At 39.1% G+C, this 19,496-nt stretch overlaps 2 protein-coding genes across 6 annotated transcripts in view; one reads left to right on the top strand and one right to left on the bottom strand.

Moving 5' to 3' along the window:
* The window catches only part of ccser2a (coiled-coil serine-rich protein 2a), a 37,645-nt gene extending 27,226 nt beyond the window's left edge, over window positions 1–10,419 (bottom strand). For all 4 annotated transcript variants that reach the window (XM_057343324.1, XM_057343326.1, XM_057343325.1 and 1 more), the window contains exon 1: window positions 9,770–10,419. The gene's annotated coding sequence lies outside the window, so the exon portion shown is untranslated. The remainder of the gene's footprint in view (window positions 1–9,769) is intronic.
* A 1,433-nt stretch (window positions 10,420–11,852) lies between these two features.
* On the top strand, window positions 11,853–19,203 carry sparcl2 (SPARC-like 2). Of its 2 annotated transcripts, XM_057343340.1 has the most exons (10): window positions 11,853–11,963; window positions 12,305–12,426; window positions 12,714–12,812; window positions 13,596–13,668; window positions 14,382–14,493; window positions 15,356–15,474; window positions 15,620–15,774; window positions 18,212–18,324; window positions 18,763–18,857; window positions 18,970–19,203. In XM_057343340.1, exons 3-10 carry the CDS (start codon window positions 12,753–12,755, stop codon window positions 19,020–19,022), a joined length of 780 nt encoding a protein of 259 aa, XP_057199323.1. In that variant the 5' UTR covers window positions 11,853–11,963; window positions 12,305–12,426; window positions 12,714–12,752; the 3' UTR covers window positions 19,023–19,203. The 2 variants fall into 2 exon arrangements, with proteins under 2 accessions (XP_057199323.1, XP_057199324.1); XM_057343341.1 differs by having other exon boundaries at window positions 11,868–12,426; window positions 18,763–18,828.
* The last annotated feature ends 293 nt before the right edge of the window (window positions 19,204–19,496 follow it).

The following is a 19,496-nucleotide window of genomic DNA, read 5'->3' as shown; positions in this document are numbered from 1 at the left end:
GTTTAGGAATAGGAATGTTGTCCCATTCTTGTCTAATACAGGCTTCTAGTTGCTCGACTGTCTTAGGTCTTCTTTGTCGCATCTTCCTCTTTATGATGCGCCAAATGTTTTCTATGGGTGAAAGATCTGGACTGCAGGCTGGCCATTTCAGTACCCGGTTCCTTCTTCTACGCAGCCATGATGTTGTAATTGATGCAGTATGTGGTCTGGCATTGTCATGTTGGAAAATGCAAGGTCTTCCCTGAAAGAGACGACGTCTGGATGGGAGCATATGTTGTTCTAGAACTTGGATATACCTTTCAGCATTGATGGTGCCTTTCCAGATGTGTAAGCTGCCCATGCCACACGCACTCATGCAACCCCATACCATCAGAGATGCAGGTTTCTGAACTGAGCGCTGATAACAACTTGGGTTGTCCTTGTCCTCTTTAGTCCGGATGACATGGCGTCCCAGTTTTCCAAAAAGAACTTCAAATTTTGATTCGTCTGACCACAGAACAGTTTTCCACTTTGCTACAGTCCATTTTAAATGATTCTTGGCCCAGAGAAAACGCCTGCGCTTCTGGATCATGTTTATATATGGCTTCTTTTTTGACCTATAGAGTTTTAGCCGTCAACGGCGAATGGCACGGTGGATTGTGTTCACTGACAATGTTTTCTGGAAGTATTCCTGAGCCCATGTTGTGATTTCCATTACAGTAGCATTCCTGTATGTGATGCAGTGCCGTCTAAGGGCCCGAAGATCACGGGCATCCAGTATGGTTTTCCGGCCTTGACCCTTACGCACAGAGATTGTTCCAGATTCTCTGAATCTTTGGATGATATTATGCACTGTAGATACTAGATAATGATAACTTCAAACTCTTTGCAATTTTCTCTGAGAAACTCCTTTCTGATATTGCTCCACTATTTTTCGCCGCAGCATTGGGGGAATTGGTGATCCTCTGCCCATCTTGACTTCTGAGAGACACTGCCACTCTGAGAGGCTCTTTTTATACCCAATCATGTTGCCAATTTTACCTAATAAGTTGCAAATTGGTCCTCCAGCTGTTCCTTATATGTACATTTAACTTTTCCGGCCTCTTATTGCTACCTGTCCCAACTTTTTTGGAATGTGTAGCTCTCATGAAATCCAAAATGAGCCAATATTTGGCATGACATTTCAAAATGTCTCACTTTCAACATTTGATATGTTATCTATATTCTATTGTGAATAAAATATAAGTTTATGAGATTCGTAAATTATTGCATTCCTTTTTTATTCACAATTTGTACAGTGTCCCAACTTTTTTGGAATCGGGTTTGTAGTTACAACATGAAGGAATTATCATCACCGGAAAAACCTTTTACACTCATAGATGGGTTTAAAATTTTAAAATTATAGACTACAGTGGGACTTGAACCAAAACAACAAAGGGAATTCGTCCATTAAAACAAGGGCAAACCAGAGATGAACACAGCAACCTTTATTCACACACTGACCCACATTCTATGATAGAGATTATACAGTACCAGCAATCACACCCGACAAGTGGACAGACATCGAAAGAAAGAGGGAGGGAGAGGCACATAGAGGGGGGAGCTTTATAATCTTCTTCATTCTGCCAAATCAGGTCAGCCACAACACACGCTGCCAAATCCCCTTTACTCAACAAAACACCTACTGAGGCTGTTATACACATGACCGTCACATTTTCTGGGGCCGGTTGCATAAACTGCTTAGACTAGACATCACATTTTTTGGTCATAACTTCTTTAAATCAGTTACAGTATATAAAAAGATAGATTGGGCTAATTGAAATAGAAAAAGTAAGACTAATTAGACCTAAATAATTACTAGTCAATGAAACTAATTGTTAAGAGTAAGAGCGGCTAAGTTTATGCAACTGGACCCTGCTCATAAGAAAATTATGTTCACCTTTTCAGCCAGAACAACTTCATTTAAAACCAAATCCTGTTGATTTGCAGAATTCACAGTGATCCTGAAAAAATATTGACCATTTCTAAAAGTTGCTGCTACCATGGAAACTAGAACCCCTGAAAAAGAACTAAGCAATGACTACCCACTTCCATACAGTACTCCCATCACTCCTAAACAACATTGCAAAAATATGCCTGAATATGTCAACATGGGTAATATGTCGATTACATTGTGAACAGTTCTTTAAGGGATGAGAAGTACTTTCCTTCAAATCTTGTATTGCTGAGATTCATAGCAGAGCAGCCTGATCTGGTTCAAGGCTTAGAACTCTACATTGAATATTTTTTTAAATGCAAAACAAATATAACATGAAGCAAGAATGTTAAAAATCCTCCATATAAAAAGTAGGTGAACGCTGTTACACACAAAAAGTAAATAAGTCTTCCAGAAATCCTGTAGAATTCATCCAATCAGAAGATGACTTAGGCCCAATCCCAATTCTACCCCTTACCCCTACACTTTCCCCTACCCCTCCGTTTGGCGCGTTCACGTGAAGGGGTAGTGGTGTCTCAATTCTCTTTTGGTTGGAGGGCTAGGGGTAAGGGGAAGGGCCAGATAGCCCTTCAAACGAAGATTTTTCGGGACCTCACTTCAAACGAAGGGCTAAGAGAAATTTCCAACATGGCCGCTCACTCGAGCAAGCAGACCCATAAATGTAAGTAATTTTTGCCATTAATAAGGATTTTTATGACAATTTTTCCTTTTATGTATGTTACATTCAATCTTGTGTTAGTATTTACGGTGATGTTCTTTTAACGTTTGCAAAAAAATCGCTAAAGTTTGCTAGCGGACAGCACTGATTGCACGATACTAGAAAATATATTTTTATGTCATATACCCGGTGCATCGGCACATGTCCTCTGACGTGACGAGCTAGCAACGACGTATATGATGACGTATAACAGTGTAGTAGTGGTGTCCCATTTCTTAGCGGAAAATTTGTAGCCCTTCCCCTTGCCACTTTGTTTCAAGAGGCAAGGGGAAGGGGCGAGGGGTAGGCGAAGGGGTAGAAAATAGAATTGGGATTGGGCCCTAGTCTCCTGAAGTGTTTCCAGTTAAGTGTGCCGTCCACTGAGACTGGAAAAATCACCGATCAGACTAGTAAAGAACAGATTCAAAGCTGACCACTTTCCAAATACAGCACATCTCAGTGGGCTAGGGAGTAAACACAACGTGTACACACATGGCTACCAACTCTCACGTGAGACTCGCGCAATTGACTGTTTTCTCACGCTTTCACGCCACACATCCATTTCCTCACGCAGGATCGTACCCGCCATTTTTTTCTGTGGTGTGTAATAAAATTTGTGAAATAAATGCCTAAAAGCCTATCTGTATTTTGGTGCTGCAAACTTTCCTCAGCGGTCTTACAGTGGACCTCAATGTCAAAATAAGGTTGCCATTGGCCAATCAAATGTACGGCAGGAGTTACTGTTTACAGAGCCGTTGTGGTGACCAATCAAATCAAAGAACGGTCACGGTCTCGGTCTTAATCTTTCCTTATTCGTCCTCCGTTGTCCTGTATTTAACAGTAGGCTTGTACGACTTGATGCGGCGCCAAAGATCCGACAGGCAGATGACATCAAAGTACCGCGAGAGCGATTCGAAAAACGATAAATAGTTTGCTTTCGAATCGCTCTCGCGGTACTTTGATGGCATCCGCCTGTCGGATCTTGCGGCGCCGCATCAAGTCGAACAAGCCTAGTGTCTCTCCCATTGTGTCTGATGCACTCAGGCAAGGCAACCAACCCCGTGACGTCACTGCAAGATGGCGACGCCCTTGCTTCTAAACCTATAATAAGGCATCCTTTTTTCTTTTAAATGGTAACATTAATCAGGTTTACTATATCATTTTTGATTGGAGTTGAAACTTCTTTAATAAATAATGCTAACTTGACTGGACGGTTCATTTCCGCTTTAAAGGCCTTATATTAGTAAAACTTTAAGACTTTTTAAGGACCTGTGGTTACCTCTTTAAATTATGAGCAAAAATGTTTTTAGTAATATGCCTCATGAGTAAGTCCCTCATAGAGAGAGAGAGGGAGAGATATATAGAGAGAGATAGTCATGGTGCCTTTATGCAGAAACAGTCTTCAAGACGGCCACGTTCCCTGAACTCAGACTAACAAAATAAGCATAGTGCTCAAACGTGATAATTTAGATTTTTACTAATGTTTTGTATTTTCTAATCGAAGTGACCAGTAAATCAGGAAAAATGATTTGTTATGGAAAAAACTTTTTACACTGTATCATCCACTTGCTACTGTATGATCTAACAGTATTTTTGGCATTATGTTACCATATAACAACATTTAAATTAAGTATATGAATGATGTATTTTAGGATTAGTTATGAAACAACATTGTTTCGTAACTTAATTTCTCTTCTATCGGTCGAGGGAAAAACCTAATCTGTTCGGTGTGGAAACCCCAGCCTGGCCAAACCTGATTTGCAAAAAGTATTTACATGTCAGCTGACAGGAGATTTGCATCACTCAACTGGATAAAAAGAAAGGCAAATAATCTGGATATGTCAATAGTGGAAATTATGGGTCTTGATTTTATTAACCCTATGTTAATCATACAAATATGCAGTTGCTTTAAAGGAGTCATATGATACGGCTAAAACGAATATTATCGATTGTTTTAGATGTAATGCAATGTGTATACACGATTTAAGGTTAAAAAACGCGGTATTTTCCACATACCGTGCATGTTTGTATCGCCTCTTTGCCCCGCCTCTCTGAAATGCGCTGATTTATAACAAAGCTCATCGCTCTGAAAAGCGAGGTGTGCTATGATTGGCCAGTTAACCAGTGCATAGTGATTGGTCGAATACTGCAAGCGTGTGACGGAAATGTAACGCCTCTTACCATATTTGGAACATCAGGTTCCAAAGCAATTGTACTGACAGGTACGCCCACCTTACTTACGTATACATTTGGGCGGTCTTAGTCAACTCATACCACGAACTGACGTGGATTTGTGGGGGTGTGGTTACACGAGGCGTTTCAGGCAGGTCTGGGTGAGCATTTGCTTTTAGATAGAATGCATCTTTTGTTACGACACTTTAAATTTTGCAATCTTACGTGTCTAATACGTGCATGGGCAACTTATAACACACCAAAGACACAGAAAAACACGTGTTCGCGCCGTATGACCCCTTTAATACATTTACAAAAACATTTACAGCTTTATTATTATGCACTGCTACATATCCACCCCAACCCAACAGCAACAGATAAAAGAACAAAAAAACACAGGCACACAGATCAAGTCGCTGACACAGGGTTCAATACTATAATCAGCAGAAATCCTGCCAACACTCACTTTGACATTTTCTACAGCACAATCTACAGCTGTTCTGAGCAACAGTCACTTCTTGTCTCTGCTGACTATAGCTCAATAATTAATTAAACTTATATTACTCTACAAGATTATGTAACAGACAAATATAGAATACTGACAGTAAATGCAAACAAGCCGAATCATTACAGGTTCAGTTTTGCTTCATAGCAAAAACATAATGACACTTCATGATCGAGGTGGGCGGAATGGCCAAAAATCTATTTCACGGAATGAGTCATTTTATTTCACGGTAACGATATATTTCATGAAACAATCTCCCATTATAATTTTTTTTTTTTGGGGGGGGCATTTTTTGCCTTTATTTGACAGAGAGAGTGACTCTTTTCAGAGAGGACAGGAAGCGAAGTGGATGAGAGAGAGGGGGTAGGATCGGGAAAGGACCACGAGCCCGGATTCGAACTCGGGTCGCCCAGGACGCACCGGCGCCACATGTCGGAGCACGAACCACTCGACCACCTGGCTCCGACATAATTCTATATTTTATACCTAATTTTTCTTAGATTGATTTAACTAATTTATTTATTACAGTTCATTTAAATGCTCACTATAGTTAAAATGTAAGTTATGAAAATGTACTAAAGATATCAAATTAAGTTCTGATAATCAGATGTATTATTTATTCATATTTATCTTCTGGCTATATCATATGTATACAGTAGGAAGATAGACAACATATATAACAATAAAGTATGAATATGCACAAACAATGAGAGTAAAGTATATCACTAAACTGGTGTTGATGGGGTCTGTACTGTAGGTCTTTATCGCTCTTCACTCTCTATTAGATGAGCAATTTTAGTGTGTTGCGACTATCTGTCTTTAGGTTTGTTTATTCTCGGGCTTGTTTTTTGCACTGCGAGTCTCTGGCGTCTCTTAATACTGGAGGTAGAAGCGCGTCACATCAAAGTGCTCGTGCACGCGCTCGCGAGCATCATCGCGCATTTCAACGCAAGTTTCACCTTGGCTCACTTTATAAAACTACTAACAGCTTTTCAAAACAACCTGACTTCTGAAATACGTGTTGAGAATGAGCTTTTTTAAATGCTGGCGCAGATCCCTGCATGAGCACTGCGGGTGAGAGAAGCGCCGGACTGGAGCGGATCACTAAACTACAGACTGAAAGAAGGTCAAAAGAATGTTTGATACGTTCATTTGTTACGGGTGGATTAATTCATTAGTTTTTTTCAGAATAGCGCCTAATTTGCAGAGTGCCAAGTTAACCACGCCTACTTATTTACATTCCGCGGAATACATGGAATAGAAAAATCTCTTACGGTTGACATTTTATTCCGCGGTAACAGAATATTCCGTCATTCCGCCCAGCCCTACTTCATGACATGTATTTCCAATTTTGACCCACAAACAGGGGACACGCCTTTTGACAGCAACATAAGTTGACAGAAACAAAAATGTTTGTTCATTAATCTTTGATACAGGCAGACTATCGTGCAATTCTTATGCTCAGTTTCTCATTGAATTAGTTAAATGCCACCACATCCGAAATGCGCTGCGTCCGAAATCACATACTGTAACAGTACGTACTGAATTTGAATAAGTACCTACCTATCGGCCGTTAAAACAGTACGTTCTAGTATGAGTGGGAGTAGTATGAATACATTTCGGACATACTGCGTCCGCCATGTTTTATGGTCATGTGACCCATATGCTCTTTGACCTATGACGTATTAACAACAACCTATACGTGAGCATTGATAAAAACATAATTTAGTCACGAGAAATTAATTTATTGGCACTGACATTAAAAACGCTTTCCGCTTTATTTATTTGATTTACTTTTGATTTGACCGTTGCTCAGCTCCCGTGGCATCATGGGATAGAGAAGTGTCTATCCGAGCCACACTCACGAATCTCGGCAGTAGTAGACCATCCGGGTATTTCTCGCCTACTGTTTTTTGCCTACTGAGGTTTCGGACATACTCATGACTCATACTCATTTTCTCCTACTATATAGTAAAAGTGACCTATTTGTCAGTTATGGTGACCCATAACCGAAATGTGACCTCTGCATTTAACCCATCCAGTGAGTAATGAACACAAACACCCAGAGCAGTGGGCACTGGGCAGCTATCACTGCAGCGCCCGGGGAGCAAACGGGGGTTAGGTGCCCTGCTCAAGGGCACGTCACTCGCTACCTGCAAGCCCTGGGAATCGAAGCAGTGACCTTCAGGTTATTAGTCAGACTCTCTGACCACTAGGCCACAACTGCCTCACTAACAGTATGGAAGTAGGCGATTTCGGACGCATGTACTTCCAGGAAATGCCAATGGTCATATTCTATCGCTGTTCTTCAAACCTTTTCAGGTATTTTCATGAAAATAAAGAATATTTATAATGATGATGTTTGACGAGTGCTGCTTTTTTAAATGCACGTTATAAACGACTCATACACTTAATCTCGTAGTGATTTTAGATTGAGCAGTACTTCCTACTGATCAAAGTGCCGTAGTTCACAGAAGAGCTGTGCATAAAACACAGAATCGAAGCCTTTGCCATTTCAGAATCGCCCTAGACATGTCTAATTAGTGTGATTCACAATATGTACCGTCCCAGCTCCAAGGCAGACATATTCAGAAATGTGTGCTATAAAGGATCTGTAAGACCAAACTGCAAATTGTTCACAGATGAACGCACAGTTTGGCAAAAAAAGTACACGCACACACATAAGATCATATCGATTTAGACCAAGGTGAATCCAAATCTATGAAAACAATCAATTAAATTCACAATGTTGCATGTGGATTTCTACAGATGGTGTATGGTAGGCAAAACTCCGGCCATAACAGCCGCACACACGAAAAAAAGACAAATTTGTAGCCAATATCCATACTTAAAACTCATTCGCACTCAGAACCACTGAATCTTGTTGCAGAACAAACTACACATCAGCACTCCTTATCAGCAACAATCACGATTATACCTCAACACTGTATAGGATGACATAACAGGTCCAAAAAGGTCACTGATGTAACCAAATGTATTATCAGTGACATAAGCTAGCATACACAATAAAAGCACACACAGGCACAACCCAACACCACGCATTACAGCTGTCTGGGGCTTAGGATAGCATGGACACTTCATATTATACTACATTACACTCACTGTAATACAATATGGTAATGTAGCTCAGCAGACTGCAGCGTTCAGAATGATCACCTAACAGCCACTGCTGCTGGTAATAAAAAACATTTAGAGAAAAATCTGAAAGCTTGATCGAGGTGCCACTGGTATTATATATGTAAGCTGTGTATTCACTCATTCACAAATAGCACAGACAACATACAGTACAACACCGTGACCACACATATTCGGTGGTTATGAGCTCGCAAGCATTCTTTGATAAGAACACACACCCAACAGATGCTAGACCGAAGCTCTTGCCATGCCACCCATGCAAACGAATTCAGTAAACAAGGGAACCTCGCACCTGTCGAGGACACACACGCAGTCTATCAACAGTTAAGTGAGGAGTTTAATTTTGGCAGTTGGTGAGTTAATGCACACCAGACAGTGTAAAGCTCAAATCAAAGCCCTGACAGTTCGTGGCCAATATAACATAAGCAGTGACTGACAGCTACGCAGGCTCCATAAAAACCAACTGAATGACTGCGTGCGTGTATTAAGTGTATTGGGTGCGTGTTCTTACCCCAGCACAAAATGACAAGATGACTCATAAAGGAGCTTTTACTTACTATAAAATCAGTCTAGACATGTGAAAATGTGCCAGTAAAACCATATATTTAATGCATTCTTTCCTATACCTAATGCTGCCAAGATCTCGTGATGTTCTGGAAGAATTAATGCGTTACTGGAATACCCACAGAGGAAGTCATTATGTGAGAGATCTATGTTTTTCTAGGCTTCAATTTCCTACAATGCCCTCTGTATACTTAATCACATGGACTACATATGCATGCAGGTGATATTGTCACATGTACACACTGGGTGTTGTTGCTCTGACTACACTTTTTTCATTTTATCCGGTGAAACTCATAAATCCTCCAAATCATGTTTCAGTCTTTAGCTTTGATGGACATCAGCCAAAAAAAGAGCAGTTGCAGTCTGGGGGCAAAGGTTATGTCTGTTCTTAAAATAGCAGTTCAGCTTATCATGAGTGTGAACAACACATGAACTTCAGAGTGAACATGGCAGAAGAATACAGCCATCACACATACTTCAAGAATTGTGAGTAAGGTTTCAAAGTTGCAAATAGTTGAAAAGAATGCAATGTGCCATATACATCACACATTATAACCCTAACAACAGACAGGATCATTTAGTTCTTATACTCAAGATATGGTGTACATTCTACACCACAAAGGCTACAAAGAAAATAAAACGTATGGCTCTAAATGTATATCGGTTGAAAAAATAATTTATTTCATTAGATTTGACGCACCTGTTAGATGAAATCAGCCGAGTCTACCCATGGGGTCAATGTCAAGAGATGAGGAGCTTCAGACTGACGAGTTCAACGTCAACTTTAAATGCTTATTAAACAAGCCACATTACACCTACGTTACACAATATATCAAATTATGAAACAGTAAAGTTAAAGTTACTAAAACAACCCAGAAATGTAAGAAAAGAATCCAATATCACAACGTCGACTGAGACTTTTTACTACCAACACAAACTATCGTCCGAAAGTTTTATTGCATTCCTATTCTAGGATCGAGATGTATAGCGTTCGCGTGCTGTTTACGGCCGCATGGCGATATCCAGCTTCATAAAGCATCTTTATAGCAAGGCAATGATTTTAAAAGCACAATCATTGATATTACAGTGATGCTGTAAAGTCAGAGTCCATTGTGATGTTTACGATGATCGTCTTTTATTCCAGTTTCGTCTCCCATCAGCACCTGTGCTTCACTCGCGCGGTTGCGTGAACGCGCATATGAAAACGCAAAACACATACGTTTTGTTCGTAAGCCTTACAGCAGGGCGGTAGTTTGCCTCTATTCTGAGCTGCTATATAGGAAATGTGTGCTCTCATCTTTTGGCCCGGGGCTACAACAGAGCTGTCGACCCCCCCTCGCGAGATCTCTCTCTCACGCGCGTTGAAAGTGTGACTCTGACGTAGTACGTCATTCTGGGCGGAATGCATGAATATTCATGAGATCCCTGTTTCGCGGGTTGTTGCTAGAAGGGATACAGCTACGGCAAAATCTTGCCATAAAATTACAAAAATGACATTAGCTAATTCCTACACCTACCCCAGCCCTAAACTTACAATAATAAAAAAATAGTAATTAACTGTTGACAGCGTGACAAAAAGTATGCGGTATTGAAGTGCGCATGACCAGTGGAGGTCGCTGTATCCCTTCTAGCCAAGTAGGTGTGTTCGAAGGATATTTCCTACCTCAAACTCGGAAATTACGTCTGAAACGGCGCCCAACGTCCATAGATAGACATTCGACTTCAGAACTCGGATCAATTTTTAAAAAATATATACATTTTTATTTTATGCCACAAGAACAAGAGGTATTACATCACATGTCAGAGAAAAATACAGAGACATATAAGAGACATTAAATGTTTTCAGGGCTGTTTTGTTTTTCAATGTAATGTGTTAATTCAAGGCCATGTATATCGTAGTCATTAAAATGTGGAAAATTTAGTTTGCAAAGGGACCATTTAGTTTTATGTGTAATGGTACTTTCGTAATACAATAAATAACTGTATAACATATTGTTCATACAAAGGTATATGAAACGTTAGGTTTAAAACATGTTTTAACAGAACAAATCCTATGCATATTGTTCTACAACCTACATTGCATTGGCTTACACTTTATTACTCGTTTTAAATGCAGACCAGATAAAACAGCGCCATCTTCAGGACAATAAGTTACAAGAACGCAACATATTTCCTTCTAACAAAACTACATTCTACAATAATAGCCGCTTTTATCCATAATGTACATATACAAACAGTATATAACTCATTACGCCTATGGACTGTCCCCACGGAGATAGTAAACCAGACATGCGTGTGTGTGTGTGTTTTGCGCTGCAAAAAAACACAGAGGACATTATTTATGTATTTGTCTAAAACTATAACCAGAGGTCTTTAAGATAAACACATCAGCACATGTGAAAGCTTAATTTACCGTAACAAAAAAGCAGTTCAAAACTACAGTAAGTATTCAAACGATGTTTCAAGGACTTTTTAGCTTTCTTTTAGTGTAAAGATCTATATATAACTATGACATAATAAAAACACCAGTTTAGAGAAGAGTTTTGTTTCGGAAAATCATTCAGCCCAGTGCACTCATTTCATCAATCTTCACTGACTTTTTGTGTGTTCATGTGTAAGAAAGAGTGAGACAGAGAGAGTGAGTGATTTCTGGTTCTTATTGAAGTCTGCATTTTTTCATAGACAAAAAGATTTACAGGCCAAAAAAAACAGATGGAGGAACGCAGTACAGAGTATGGGAGAGAGAAAGAGAGAGTGGCTTTAGATGTTTTTCAGAGTCCATGTGTTAGTCGAGGTGACTGTGTGTGCTCATCCATGCTGTAAATGGATTGATAATTAAGGACGTCTCAGGTGAAGCCTAAGAAGGTAGAAGAGGAAATGGAGTGGAGAGGCAGGTAAGAGGAGAAGGTAAAAATAGATTTTTAAGAGAAGAGAGAAGGTGAAAAAAGACAAACCTGAAGGAGGGGCAAAGATGAATGGGTAAAGTGAAGGTATGTGACCGATGGATAGTGTAAGAGTGAGGGAAATCAAAGGGAGGGAGAGAGAGAGAGAGGAAAAGAGAAAAAGACCCAGAAAGTAAGATCTAAAGAAAGAAGAAGATCTGGTAAGAATTTCAACACCAATTAAAGGAAATAGCAAAGGAATGAAGGGGGGATTCTGTTAGTGTGCGACTGCTCTGTTAACATACAGTAACTCTATCTGCTCTGAGATGTTTTATACCATAATGACTTCCCAGTGATGGGGCCACTCTGCTCTACACACACACACATCTAATGAGCACTCGGGGGCTTATGCACAATACTGGAACATCTTTGATTTGCTTGAAGAAGAGAGCGAAGACGATCAGCTTTGATCAAGGTTTGTGCTTTGAGGACCATTATTTCTACATTTATGATCTCTTAGACATTGACTTCAGGTTAACATGATGGTTTAACTCTTGACACAGACTTTTTACTTGTTTTACACATTTTCTAGTTCTTGTGTTTTCTTGACGGAATGAAAGCTGTCTTTTTTCCCCGCTGGATGTCCTTTAGGACATTTCCCTCACACTCTTAGATTAAGTTTTTAGTTTAAAGAAACAAACGTCTGAGTTCTACTGTATTCTTTTAATACACACAAAAAAATGCATGTTAAACACATTTCAGACGTGTAGACATTTCTTCCAAGAGACGGCCACAGCAGCTATGCACCTGTTCTCTCATCTGCTGTTCTTGACAGTGACTCTTCACTTTGATGTCATCATGGTGAGTAGTTTATTGTTGCTATGGTGATAACACATTGATTGTTTGCTCATGTTGTACTATCAAAGACTCAATAAAATCACACGTTTTGTGGCTATTAGTCCATGTGAATCAGCTTTGACGACATTTATACTCCTAGATGTAAACAAAACACATTTATATGGCTAATTCAACTGAACTTACAATATTGGTACATGACGTGACAAAGTTTTTCAAAGAAAGGGGCCCGTTAGGATTTACAAGATATTACACATTTATATAAAGAATGTATTTGATATTATTATATTATATTTATTATTATAAAGGGAGGATTTAAAACTGAGATAGCGTGTAAGGAGAGCAGGAGTCTAAAGGTCTAGAACATTTTTTAGAAAGATTTCACACTTACTGTGCTGTAATCGCTAACAGATTGCATGAAAACTGTGTGCTCCCACTATCTTTTCTTTTCTCTCTCTTCAAAGCCCATATGTCTGTGTACATCCTATACATATTTCAGTCTAAATATTTTGCAGCTTGACTCAATAAGCCCTAAATTTCTTAAAGTCCAAGATAAAGAACATTTATAAAAATCGTTTATAGAAAATATATTACAGCACTTTATTGTGTGTGTGTGTGTGTGTGCGTGTGTGTGTGTGTGTGTGTGTGTGTGCGTGTGTGTGCGATAATACATACATGAGTCTCTCAGGTGTGTGTGCGTGCGTGTGTGCGTGCGTGCGTGCGTGCGTGCGTGCGTGCGTGCGTGCGTGCGTGCGTGCGTGTGTGTGTGCGTGCGTGTGTGTGTGAAAGGGTGGAAGAGCCCAGCGCAAACAGAGACAGGCTGAAGAGAAACTGAGGCCTTATTTGGGCAGAGTGGATCCAGGTAAGACAGGCTGGACGCTGGAGCATGTGACATTGACCTGTCATCCTAACTTAAGAAATTTCCAGGCATCCAACCACCTTACCACAAATAATGAATCATTGTATAATAAGAGCAAATAGTCACTTTGGTTGCGTTGGCATGCAGTAAACTGAAAGAGTTTTCAACCCATAAACAGTAATCTACTGTATAGACGGTTTCTTTGGACACACGTGCCGGCTCAAAGTTAACTTCCGGTCTGTGTTTGTTAATATTTTGTTATATAATATTGTATTAAATAAAAACAATTATTGTATAATTCTTTTAACATTTAATTTTTTTTAAATATAATTTGTTGAATGGGTCTTGTAACTTTGTCGCATTTAAGTTTAGCCAAGTAACGGTTCTTCTACTGGTAACCCAAAATAATACTGGCTAGACATACTTTTAACTCGCTAGCTAATGTAATTTACTTATTATGTATTTTGCTTGTCATCAGAAATAATCTACAAGGACTCTATTCTTTGCGGATGTGTTCCTGAAGTTAAGATCGGGACACAATAGCGTGCATGCGCAGTAACGTTTGTGTATGTTGTTGCTTCCGTCTATGGCACCGATTTACCTGCCTTTCAGTAAAGACTATATTGGGTGCATGTTACTTCACATGATACAGAATTATTTCTCAATTTTTGACCATAAAGCTCACTGTTCCCTTTCTACTGTCTTTCTGTCTTCAGAATCACTGTGTCAGCTGTTAAAATGTCACAGTCCCATTGGTTCCTGGTGCCAAGTAGTGGATGATAGAGGCCTTCTTGTCCCGAAATGTGTGTGTCCAAAGACCTGTCCTCGGTAAGCCACAAATGAATAAAATCTACCCAATACAGCTGTGCTTATTTGAATCACAAGCTGCGTATAATGAGCCGTGTAGTGTTCAGTGTCATGATTCAGAACAGAATTTTGACATTAGATGCTAACAGACTCCCTGGAATCAAACCCGCAACCTGGTGGCTGGCAGCCCATAACCACTGAAGTATTACCTCTGTCCCGGTGTACATAGTTTTTGATGTAGATAGCCCACAGACAATGAAAATATGCACTCAAGATCTGTTTAACAACGTAAATATTCCTTTAGACATGACATGGAAAATGATGCTGACATGATGATTTTAGTCAGAAAAGTAAATATTACATCACACATATTTTAACAATAATTTTAACAGACTATAGTTGAACATCTAAAACTGTTTAAACAAACAAATAGTTAATAACAAGTTTACATTTGGTGATGGATGTTGTGACACAGTATCACAAAGGTTTGTCGTACAAAAAGCAGAAAGCCAAAATTAATACATTAATAAGCTACATAAAAACAACATTACATTAACACGGTTGGTTTCCAAATGTCTGTTGACAAAGTTTAGGCCCTATGCCCTTCCAACAGACATGAAAACTACATAAAACAACCTGTCATACATTTACTGTAAATACAGAATTAGCCAAACATCAAAAGGTTTAGGCCTACATGTGTTGCACTACAATTCCATCATGATACTGTTTATTATATACAGTACAGTATTCAGCTGAAACAGAGTTAAAAGAAATAATAGAGATGAAATAAGTTAAATAATGTGCTGTGATGAGAACTGGAATGAGAGGTTCTTCCTGACCATGTTTTTTGAGTCACAACCAATGTATTTGTTGTATTGTACAGGCAGGGGGCACCAGTGTGCAGCGTTCTAGGGAAGATGTACAGTAATGAGTGTCTGCTTCACAAAGAGGCCTGCCGTAAAAAACGACGCATTGGCAGAGCACATACTGGAGTTTGTCTGGGTAGAAAAAGACACACACACACACAACTTAAGACAACATTTACTGACAGTAATAGGCATGTTCATTCCTGTTTGTGACAGTTTTTTAATTCATCAGCAGTATTCTAACTCAGTGTGCATGATGTTGTCTCTGCTGTGATGTTCAGTGAGCGAGTCACAGTGCACTGAGGAAGAGTTGGGGCAGTTTCCGTACCGTCTGTTGGACTGGTTCTTACTTCTCAGCAGAATGGGAGAGAGATACACACCAGCTGCTCCCTCACAAAGCTGCCTCACACACACACAACGAACTCAGCTTGCACAGGTAACACATCAAGAGTCTGTTGGACATACAATTTGTTGGACATGTTTGACATGCCTCCTCTATGCCTGTGACATGACTGGCAGTAGCAAACTAGTCATTTTTTATGGTTGTGGTTGCCTTTTAAACAAAATTCATATATCACTGCTGTCCATCTGAAACCTCATATCTCCATATTTCATGACTTTTATTTTATTTTCATCAATCGTTATTATTATTCACCCTTTATGTTTGTCACTGGGATTTGGAAATATCTAACCAATAAAAAGGAATAAAAAGTGCTTGTCAGCTTTAACAATACAGTATTTAATCATTTTAAAAGTACAGGTTTTTGTCCATTTCCTGAAATACAGTGAATTTGGATATCTGAAGGACGGCATTGATATAATGAAATGTAAGCAAAAAAATTTTTTTTTTACGTATGTCCCTTTGGCACAACTGGTAATGCATCATGTTAGGAGTGCCATGGCCATGGGTTCGATTTCCCGAACAACCATACTAACACTACGTAAACATAAAATGCCTTGTTAGTTGCTTTAACCCTCATATGGTCCTCGTTTCCTGTTTACACTACTGGTATTTGGGGTCAGTATGACCCCAACAATTGATGAAGTAATTGTAAAATGTATATACATTTTTAATAATACAAATAATATATCTTTTTTTTGTTTACTTCTCATCTATACATTAATGCTGTGTTTTGGGTGATGTGACGTACTTTTGTACCTATTTACCACAACATTCCTCAACTATACCACTAGCTTGAATGTGAAGTATTTAATTTTTCTGAAAAAAATCACTTAAATGATTATCCAAATTTCAGGATATTGATCTAGGTCTTAGGTGTAGATCTTAGGTGTAGAATTCTTCCATCTGCTGATAAAAGAAATTGTTTTGACCAGCGGAGGGCTGGATGTGGCCATCTGCTCGTATCACAACTTTTGTGATACAATAAGTGAATTTATGTATATATAAACATTAAAAAATAGATTAATAATAAATATTCTTTCAAATAGTCTAATTTTTGTAGTTTTTGATGCATTTTGAAACGTCAGCTTTGTAACTCGCACTGCTGAAGATCTCCCTGGCCCCTGTGGAGGTGTGTGTGTGCGGTGTGTGTGTGAGAGAGAGAGTGTGGGAAGGGAAAACCCTACGGTATGGGGACAAAATGTCCCCACAAAGATGGCAATATCCAAAACCCTTGTCCTTGTGGGGACATTTTTTTGTCCCCATGAGTAAACAAGCTTATAAATCATACAGAATTAACTTTTTTGAAAATCTAAAAGAGCAGGAAGTTTTTTGTGATTTTTAGGTTTAGGGGGTGGGTTAGGGGTAGGGAATACGATATACAGTTTGTACAGTATAAAAACCATTGCGTCTATGGAATGTCCCCATAAAACATGGAAACCCAACATGCGTGTGTGTGTGTGTGTGTGTGCGAGAGAGAGTGTGTGTGTGAGAGAATGTAAGTGCATTTTGAATTGTCAGCCTTGTGATTTTGTGTGTGTGTGTTTGTATACATGGTTTACAAATGTGTGTGATGACATGTGTATAAAATGTAAACACACTTCCTGTGTCCTCGTAAACTAAATCGCAAAAAAAAAACATACTAACTGATGATATTTTAAAAATAAAAAAATTGCCAAAAGTTTTCTGTGATGGTAGGGTTTAGGTATATGGTTAGGGAATAGAATATACTGTACAGTAAAAATCATTACGTCTATGGAGAGTCCTCATAAACCACATATACAAGTGTGTGTGTGTGCGCCTGAACATGTCTTTTCTACATAGCATATGTGCTCTAGTACCAGGCCTTCATTTCTGAATGGAAATGTTCAGATTTATGCCGGATTTATTAATTTCCCATTCATTTTCAATGGGGGTCATATTGACCCTAAATACCAGATTAATGAAATTATTTTTTACATACCTTCAGAACAACCGAATCAAGCCCCGTTTTCCATGTGAATATAGATAGGAAATGTAGAAAAGTCACAAAAACTTATTACACTGAGATGAAGGGAATCATTTTTTTTACTTGATTGGGATCATATTGACCCCAAGGAGAGGTTGAGGGTTAAAACAAGATGTATAAAATAATTAAGATACATACACACATACATACTAAAAATGTACACACTCTTAACCTGCATACAGTAACATAGACGACACACTTGCAATGCACTGCTTTACAAAAATGACATTAAGATAACAGTTTCATCCAGATCCAGGCGGGTCTTCTGATGAATGTTCAAGCAGAGAAACTTATACCTGTGTTTTATGAGTGAAAGAAGGACGTATAGACATTATTTGTCATCTGATTGATTTTCTTTAGGTTACTCAATGGAAACCTTATAAAGGAACATTAAAATGATCTCTACTCAACAACCCTTAATACCCCAATAAAAAACCTGACTTGACCTTTGGCTTTCTCTTTTAGAGGAGGTTTGAGCTGCTGGATCGTAACAGGGACGGGAAGTTGAGCAGGAGAGATCTGAAGAAGCTGCACTATAAGCGGATGCCACTGGAGCACTGCGCACAACGATTCTTTCAGTAAAAACAAGCACATATAAAGAATATGACACCAACCTACAGTATATCTGTGCCTACACAGACACACACAAAACCGTTTGACTGATGTGGTTTTGTGAAATTTTCGCCTGTCTGACATTCTTTGTATTTGCTAGATATTACTTCAAACCCCCCCAACATCATTCTGATTACAGTACACATGCTTCTTTCAGGATGTCATCCACCCCTCTCTCTCTCCTTTTCCTTGTGTATCCTCTCAATGTCTCTCAATCCCCCTCTCTCTCATTCAGAGCTGTGAATACGTATTGCCTTCCTGCTGTTCTAATGTGAGTTGTGTCCTCTACGGATGATAGCTACGGAGAGAGTAGAGGGATATACAAATCAAAAGTGAGGGAGAAAGAGAGAGAGACAAAGAGAGCCCACTTGTAGATTTCATCAAGACAATGTGTGTGCACACAGGTCATGTGACAAGAACAAGAACAAGAAGGTGACCCTGAGGGAGTGGACTTCTTGTCTGGTTAACCGGTCAGAACGCTGGTTTCAAGATTTCATGTGTAAATATATGTGTTTCATGTAAAAATGAGATCTTGCGTGTAAGCATAAACTGTACACACACACACAAACATATGATTTCATTATTTTCTGTTCTTTGTCTCTCTACTTTAGCTATCAAGATGGGCTCACCAAAGCTGTGTCCTGTACCGGATGATAACCTTTGATTTCAGTTTTTCTGGGTGGTTTTATCTGTTCAGCTGTTCTTAAAGTTATGACGAAATTACTGTTAACAATCAAAATCTGAATGAAACGTATATTACCTATTATTACATATCTAACCGTTACGTTTTTCAAATATAGTTGTTTTGTCATTATATGTAAAGTCTGATATAAATTCATAACAAGTAAAACATAACAGTAAAGTCGAAACATCATTTCTGCGTGTTTTGTGTGTGCGCGCTTGTCGTGACTCAGTGCTGCAATATAGTCAACAAAATCTGAGGTACACTGGACAATGTATCATGGATCACACAAGCAATTACTGCAGAGAGGGACAGCAGGAGAAGAAGAGATTGGGCTATAACCTTAAACAGAGGAATGGAGAGCAGATTAATTGAGGGGTGGTGTTTAATAGGAGAGAGAGACGGATGACCCATGAGAGAGATAAAAGACTACGGAGCAGGGATGAGAGGAATAGA

This window comes from Triplophysa rosa, linkage group LG10, assembly GCF_024868665.1.
Source record: "Triplophysa rosa linkage group LG10, Trosa_1v2, whole genome shotgun sequence".
NCBI lineage: Eukaryota > Metazoa > Chordata > Actinopteri > Cypriniformes > Nemacheilidae > Triplophysa > Triplophysa rosa.
This window is presented reverse-complemented; position numbering and strand designations above follow the sequence as displayed.

What these genes read in the sequence shown, in the direction of transcription:
- sparcl2 (XM_057343340.1), top strand. Translation starts at nt 12,753, where the DNA reads ATGCACCTGTTCTCTCATCTGCTGTTCTTGACAGTGACTCTTCACTTT. An exon ending in TTTGGGCAGAGTGGATCCAG is followed by an intron (nt 13,669 to 14,381) that starts GTAAGACAGGCT and finishes TTCTGTCTTCAG; the next exon opens with AATCACTGTGTCAGCTGTTA. An exon ending in TGCGCACAACGATTCTTTCA is followed by an intron (nt 18,325 to 18,762) that starts GTAAAAACAAGC and finishes GTGTGCACACAG; the next exon opens with GTCATGTGACAAGAACAAGA.